The following is an 8,186-nucleotide window of genomic DNA, read 5'->3' on the forward strand; positions in this document are numbered from 1 at the left end:
TGTTAGTACAACTCCAAGAAATAGAGAAATCAGGAAGTGAGCAGATATGGATGGAAAGATGATCTCTTGTTTTGGACTTGGTGAGTTTCTATCTACAGGAATGTGTTTATTAATGTTAGCATTTTTTTGTTTGTTTTGAGACGGGGTCTCATTCTGTCACTCAGGCTGCAGTGCAGTGACTTGATCTTGGCTCACAGCAGTCTCTGCGTCCTGGGTGTGCTTAAGCAATCCTCCCACCTCAGCCTCCTAAGTATGGTTGGGACCATAGGCATGTGTCACCACGCCTGGCTAATTTTTGTATTTTTTGTAGAGATGAGATTTCACCATGTTGCCCAGGCTGGTCTCAAACTCCTGGCCTGAAGTGATGCACCCACCTCGGCCTCCCCACAAAGTACTGGGATTACAGGTGTGAACCACTGTACCCTGGCACCCAGCCACTTATTTATTTATTTATTTATTTATTTTGAGATAGTCTTGTTCTGTTGCCCAGGCTGGAGTGCAGTGGGACAATCTCAGCTCCTTCAACCTCTGCCTTCCCCATGCTCAAGCAATTCTTGTGCCTGAGCCTCCTAAGTAGCTGGGATTACTGGTGCGCATCAGCATACCTGGCTAATTTTTTTTATTTTTCGTAGAGAGAGGGTTTCACCATGTTAGCCAGCCTGGTCTTGAACTTCTGACCTCACATCTGTCCGCCTGCCTAGGCTTCCCAGAGTGCTGGGATTTAGGCATGAGCCACCACACTTGGTTGCTAATTGTTTTTTGTTTGTTTGTTTGTTTGTTTTGAGACAGAGTCTCGCTCTGTCACCCAGGCTGGAATGCAGTGGCACAATCTCAGCTCACTGCAACCTCCGCTCCTGGGTTCACGCCATTTTTCCATCTCAGACTCCCAAGTAGCTGGGACTACAGGCGCCCACCACCACGCCTGGCTAATTTTGCTTTTGTATTTTCAGCAGAGACGGGGTTTCACCATGTTAGCCAGGATGGTCTCTATCTTGTAATCTCGTGATCCACCCGCCTCAGCCTCCCAAAGTGCTGGGATTACAGGCGTGAGCCACGGCACCCGGCCCACTAATTGGTTTGTTAATGTTAGATATCCTCACATTTTTGGGATACATCTCACTTGTCTGTAGTGCTTTTTTGATTTTTTTTTTTTTTTTTTTTTGAGACGGAGTTTCACTCTTGTTGCCCAGGCTGGAGTGCAGTGGCACAATCTCGGGTCACTGCAGCCTCCACCTTCTGGGTTCACGTGATTCTCCTGCCTCAGTCTCCCAAGTAGCTGGGATTACAGGCACCTGCCACCACACCCAGCTGATTTTTGTAGTTAGTAGAGACAAGGTTTCACCATGTTGGCCAGGCTGATCTTGAACTCCTAACCTCAGTTAATCTGCCATCTTCGGCCTCCCATAGTGCTGGGATTACAGGCGTGAGCCACTGCGATCTGGCCTGTTTTTGTTTTTTTACTGTTTTGGATTCTTATGTTGTTTCTAGTTTTACCATAAACAACACTAGTAACAGATTATTAGATGTGAAATTCTTAAGTCAGAGTATTGCACTTAAACATTTCATCAAATTTTTAATCAAATCAAAGCTGTTACCAAATTGCTTTCACAGAGCTTTTACCAGAGTACACTTGAGAGAGCTAGGAGAGTACCTCTTTTCCCATACCTTTGTCAACCTAGTGTACTATCAAACTGTTAGTTATTTGCTTGTCTTACTATGTTATTGGTGAAAACATGTGTCAGGAGTCCTGAGCACCACCCCTAAGTTTGATGATTTTCCAGACTTATAGAATTCACTATGTAGTTGTACTCACAGCTATGATTTATTACAATGAAAGGATGCAAAGCACAATCACCAAAGAGAAAAAAGGTCCGTGGGGTAAAGTCTAGAGGAAACCACGTTAAAGTTCCCATGGTTTTGCTCCCAGTGGAGTCATGCCCTTAACTGTTTGTTCCCCCAGCAACTAGTGATAGCAGGTGTGAAATGTTGTCTACCTGGGAAGCATGTTGGAGACTCAGTGCCCAGGCTTTTTACTGGGTGCTCGTCACATAGGCCACCTCTGCCTGTCATGTACTAAAATTTTAAGACTGCCAGAAGGATACAGGTGTTTATGATAAACAAAATTGTTTGTATGAACAGTTTAGGCACATCGAGCCACTTCTTATCGGTCTGGAAATTGTGGGAACCCTTCTGAAATTTGAGTTCTTAAACTCCAGCCAAGGGCCTTAGTAAGCAGCCTTTCTAACGATAAGTAGCCATGCCTGGCTATGCCAACACTTTCCTATACAACATGGCATATCTCATTGTTTTAATTTGTGTTTAGTGAAGTCAAACATCTTTTAGTTTCAAAAGCTTTGCTTTTTTTTTTTTTTTTAATTTGTGTTTTTTGACCATTTTTCTATTTGGTCTAAGTGATTACCTTTTTTTGGTATCAGTATTTCTTGTTAGTAGTAATATGTGTGTGTTTTTGTGTGCGTGTGTGTGTTGTGATAGTAGTGATGGTTCTTATTTTAGTGCAAAAGTTAATTTGGCCGGGTGCGGTGGCTCAGGCTTGTAATCCCAGCACTTTGGGAGGCTGAGGCCAGTTGTTCACCTGAGGTCGGGAGTTCGAGACCAGTCTGACCAACATGGAGAAAACCCATCTCTACTAAAAATACAAAATTAGTTGGGCATGATGGTGCATGCCTGTAATCCCAGCTACTTGGGAGGCTGAGGCAGGAGAATTGCTTGAACCCCGGAGGTGGAGGTTGTGGTGAGCCGAGGTTGCACCATTGCACTCTAGCCTGGGCAACAAGAGCGAAACTCTGTCTAAAGAAAAAAAAAGTTAATTTGTATTTTGGTCTGTTTTATAAAATTAGCATCATTTACTTTGTACATAGCTTAATGATATTAACAAATTTTTTTTTTTTTCTTGAGACAGGGTCTCACTCTGTCACCCAGGCTGCAGTGCAATGGCACTATCTCGGCTCACTGCAACCTTTGCCTGCCAGGCTCAAGTGATCCTCCTGTTTCAGCCCCCAAGTAGCTGGGACTATAGGCACAGGCTACTACACTCGGCTAATTTTTGTATTTTTTTGTAGAGATGGGGTTTCACCATGTTGCACAGGCTGGTCTCAAACTCCTGGGCTCAGGTGATCCACCTGACTTGACCTCCCAAAGTGCTGAGATTAGAGGCATGAGCCATCATGCCTAGCCATATTAACAAGTTTAAAATTTTTGTTTTATAGTTTTGACTTTTTACTAGAAAGTATTAGGCACTTTTTTTGATAACACAAATCTGCTTTTAATAATGGTAGAGAGAAAGGCCAGGCACGGGGGCTCACGCCTGTAATCCCAGCACTTTGGGAGTCTGAGGTGGGTGGATTGCTTAAGGCCAGGAGTTCAAGACCAGCCTGGCCAACATGGCAGCAGGCAAAACCCTGTTTCACTAAAATTACAAAAATTAGCCAGGCGTGGTGATGCACTCCTGTAATCCCAGCTACTCTGTAATCCCAGCTACTCGGGAGGCTGCGGCACGAGAATTGCTTGAACCCAGAAGGCAGAGGTTGCAGTGAGCGGAGATCAAGCCACTGCACTCCAACTTGAACGACAGAGTGAGACTTTGTCTCCAGAAACAAAGAATGATAGAGAGTGAGCTTTTTCAATGTGTCCAAATTTGAAAATTGCTTTTTGTTTTGAAGCTAGGTTTATTCTCTGAATTGTGAGGTTTATTTTAACAGTGGAAATTTTAAAATATTTAATACCATAGGTGGTGACTTTCAAAAGGAAATAGGATCATGGCAGCAGATGATGACAATGGTGATGGAACAAGTTTATTTGATGTCTTTTCCGGTAAGAGCTACTTTTAATTGCCTTTCTAATTTACTTTTTTGTTTTTTTGGTTTTTTTTTAATGAGACAGGGGCTCCCCCACTTGCCCAGGGTGGAGTGCAGTGGCGCCATCAATAGCTCACTATGACATCAGACTTCGGAGCTCAAGGGATCCTCTCACCTTAGCTTCCTGAGTAGCTAGGACTACAGGCACATGCCACCATGGCCATCTAATCATTTTATTTTTTGTAGAGACAAGGTTTCACTATGTGGTCTAGGCTGGTCTGTAATTCTTGGACTCAAGCAACCCTCCCTTTTTGCCTCCCAAAGTGTTGGGATTACAGGTGTGAGCCACTATGCCTTGCCTAACTTTACTTTTTAAATTACAAAATCATTTACCTATTCTCATTGGAAACACAGTCATTATCAGCCTTTTTTCTCGATACATAAATGAATTAATACAATAAAATGCCTGGTACATGGGAGTGCTTAATAAGTGTGAACTTACTGTATGCTTTCAAGCTTCAGAATGTAGTCAAATTAGTGATTTTACTAATATGAATGATAATGATTTTTATTATTATATCTAAAAATATATAAAATAGGTTGTTGTTACTCTTGAAGTTAATATTTCCAGTAAATGCACTGATGGTTGTTTGTTGTTCAGGGAAAAATTGGGCCAGGTGTCTCATGCCTATAATCTCAATACTTTGGGAGGCCGAGGCGGGCGGATCACAAGGTCAGGAGTTTGAGACCAGCGTGACCAACATGGTGAAACCCCATCTCTACTAAAAATACAAAAATTAGCCAAGCGTGGTGGCATGTGCCTGTAATTTCAGCCACTGCACTCTAGCCTGGACGACAGAGCGAGACTCTATCTCAAAAAAAAAAAAAAAAAAATTGATAGTCACAATGGATGATTAGATTGAAAAAGAAAGAAATAACTGTCAACACCTGGTAGTAAAATAAGCTCATAAAATAGAATTTCTTTTCTTTTTTTTTTTTTTTTTAAGATAAGAGTCTTACTGTTGTTGGCCTGGGCTGGAGTGCAATGTTGCAATCTCAGCTCACTGCAACCTCCGTCTCCTGAGTTCCAGCAATTCTCCTGGCTCAGCCTCCCGAGTAGCTGAGATTACAGGCGCCTGCCACCATGCCTGGCTAATTTTTGTATTTTTAGTAGAGATGGGGTTTCACCATGTTGGCCAGGCTGTTCTCTAACTCCTGACCTCAGGTGATCTGCCTGCCTCGGCCTCCCAAAGTGTTGGGATTACAGGCGTGAGCCACCTCACCAGCCTAGACTTTTTCTTTGTAAACACACACGTCTAGATGCACACCCATTTTTTTTTCATGACCTATTTGAGAGTAAGTTGCATACATTATGGTCCCTTACCCCTAAGTATTTCAGTATGTACTTCATAAGAAAAGGTTGGTTCTCTTATATAACCACAGTGTAATTTCAGTTTCATTAGATTTAACACTGATAAAATACTTTTGTATTTGATTTGCTATTTTTATTCCAGTGAATAATGTTCTTTATTATTGTAGTTGGATTTAGGTCATTTTAATATTTGAGTTTAATTTGTCTCATCAGTTATTTTTTCTGGTTTCTTTCAAATATTATTTGAATATATACTTAATTTAAAATTTTTTTCTCGGCCGGGCGTGGTGGCTCACGCCTGTAATCCCAGCACTTTGGAAGGCCGAGACGGGCGGATCACGAGGTCAAGAGATCGAGACCATCCCGGCTAACACGGTGAAACCCCGTCTCTACTAAAAATATAAAAAAATTAGCCAGGTGTGGTGGCGGGCGCCTGTAGTCCCAGCTACTCGGGAGGCTGAGGCAGGAGGATGGCGTGTACCCGGGAGGTGGAGCTTGCAGGTGAGCTCCGTCTCAAAAAAAAAATAAAATAAAATAAAATTTTTTTCTCCCTTTAGCACTAGTGCTAACTGCTAGTAATGTTTGAGTATATTTTTGAATTGCATTTCATTTATGTATGAGCTTTCTCACTGTACCTCTTTGTATTATTTTTAGTACTTGTTTGAGGAAGTGTATACATCTTTAACATTTTGTAGTCTGTTTACTAGTATTGTACCTTTTTACATGAAATATAGAATCTTGCATGTATAGTTGCATCTATCTGCTCCCTTGCCTTTCATGTTATGAACCCCACAATAAAATGCTAGTGTTTACTGGGCTGGGCGTGGTGTCTCACGCCTGTAATCCCAGCACTTGGGGGGGCCGACGGGGGTGGATTGCCTGAGCACAGGAGTTCAAGACCAACCTGGTCAACATGGTGAAACCCTGTCTCTACCAAAATACAAAAAATTAGCCGGGTGTGGCAGCGTGCGCCTGTAGTCCCAGCTGTAGGCTGACGCAGGAGAATTGCTTGGACCCGGGAGGCAGAGGGCGGAGGTTGCAGCGAGCCGAGATCACACTGCTACACTCCATCCTGGGCAACAAAGCTAGACTCTGTCTCAAAAAAAAAAAAACCTATAGTGTTTACTGTAACAGTTCTATGGATCTTAAAGAAATTAAGAAGAAAATTTAGTCTTTCATGATTACTCATTTATTTACCATTTCCAGTCCTAGCATTCTTTGGTATCCTTCTAGTAGCAGTTTCTCCCCATTCTCTGTTTGCTTCTGGACTCCAGATACACATTATGTGAGAACTTTTGATAGTATCATGTAGGTCACTAAGACTCAGTTCTTTTTTAAGAAAGTCTCTCTCATCTACAGATTGGGTAATTTCTGTTGCTCTGTCTTCAAGTTCGGTGGTTCTCCTGTCAAGCACATCCAGTAACTTTTTATATTACATATTGTAATCTTCAGTTGTAGGTTTTTCCTTTGGTTCTTTTTCATTGTTATCTGAGATTTTTCTGTGTAGTAAGTTTGTGCTTGTCTGTGTGGTGTTTTTGGAGACAAGTTCTTCCTCTGTCAGCCAAGCTGGAGTGTAGTCGCATGAACATGGCTCACTGCAGCCTTGACCTCCTAGGTTCAAGTCATCCTCCTGCCCCAGTCTCCTGAGTAGCCAGGACTACAGGCATCTGCCACCATGCTCAAGCTAGTTTTCATTTAATTTTTTTGTAGAGACAGAGTCTCACTATGTTACCTAGGCTGATCTCAAACTCATGGGCTCAAGCAATCCTGTGGCCTTGGCCTCCAAAAGTGCTGGGAATACAGGTGTGCGTCACTGCACCTGGCCACCATATAGTAACTTTGGATTGAATAGTCAACATTGTAAATGAAATGTGAGACGCTGGATGCTGTTTTTAATTTTAGCAGTTATTTAACTTAGCTGAACTTGCGATTCGGTCCCTTCTGTAATAGCAACTGAAATCTCTGTTTTAGGTTTAGCTGGCTTTTTGGAGTTCTACCCTTTTTTGAGAGTCACCCAGAGATTTGGGCAGAATTTAGGTAATGCTCTTTGTGGATTTCTGTAATTCCCCTTAAGTGTACCAGTCACTGTTATCATGACAAATTCTTTTCTCCAGTTCTTCAAGCTACTAAAGGACTGGAGGTTTCTATCTTGAGTTGTCACTGCCCAGTATAGCTACAACTAGGGCCTGTCTTTCTACAAAAAGCAGTAATAAAAGGGGACAGGGAACTTGGGAGGTGCTATTTTCTTTCAGTTGTCACTACCCTTTCAGTTTTTGCCTGCTTTAGGGTGTTCTCTAGCTCTTTAGGCAGCTTTGAATATTTTATTTAGTGTTTACAGTAGTTATCTGCAGGAGGATTGGTTTTGTAGAAACTACTCCGCTGTAACTGGTATTGGAACTCTTTCAGTAGAATATATATATATGAGACAGGATCTCGCACTGTCACCCAGGCTGGAGTGCAGTGGCAGAGTCATGGCTCTCTGCAGCCTTGACCTTCTGGGCTCAAGCAGTCTACCTTAGCCTCCCATGTGCCACCACACCTGGCTAAATTTTTTATTTTTGATATGCTGTGTTGTCCAGGCTGGTCTTGATCTCCTGAGCTTAAGCAATCTGCCTGACTCAGCCTCCCAAAGTGCTGAGTTTACAGGCGTGAGCCACCGTGCCTGGCTTATCTCTTTTTTAAAGCAAAACTATTAAGTCTCTTTCTTTTCCTGGTCCTTCAGTGTAGGAATGGAAAAATCGCAGTGCCTAAAGTCATTTTTAACTAGTCTTTGCCTTTCTTGCAGCTTCTCCTCTTAAGAACAATGATGAAGGCTCATTGGACATATATGCTGGGTTGGACAGTGCTGTTTCTGGTATGTGAATTTCATAAAAATAGTTTCATTTTTTTAGTCAGTTCACTGTGTTTGTTTTGTGGTTACCAAATCCTGGTATATCATAGCTCCTAAACAATTTGCCCATTCTTTGTAATTACACTGAGGTAATTCTTTCTTTCTTTTT

At 42.2% G+C, this 8,186-nt stretch overlaps 1 protein-coding gene across 3 annotated transcripts in view; it reads left to right on the forward strand.

Annotated features, from left to right (window-relative positions):
• The window catches only part of CASP8AP2 (caspase 8 associated protein 2), a 39,516-nt gene that overhangs the window by 7,064 nt on the left and 24,266 nt on the right, over window positions 1-8,186 (forward strand). For all 3 annotated transcript variants that reach the window (XM_011941934.1, XM_011941935.1, XM_011941933.1), the window contains exons 2-3: window positions 3,749-3,831; window positions 7,973-8,041. In XM_011941934.1, coding sequence (XP_011797324.1) covers window positions 3,777-3,831; window positions 7,973-8,041 — 124 coding nt within the window. In that variant the 5' untranslated portion in view covers window positions 3,749-3,776. The remainder of the gene's footprint in view (window positions 1-3,748; window positions 3,832-7,972; window positions 8,042-8,186) is intronic.

This window comes from Colobus angolensis, unplaced genomic scaffold (assembly GCF_000951035.1).
Source record: "Colobus angolensis palliatus isolate OR3802 unplaced genomic scaffold, Cang.pa_1.0 Scaffold203, whole genome shotgun sequence".
NCBI classification, from domain to species: Eukaryota; Metazoa; Chordata; class Mammalia; order Primates; family Cercopithecidae; genus Colobus; species Colobus angolensis.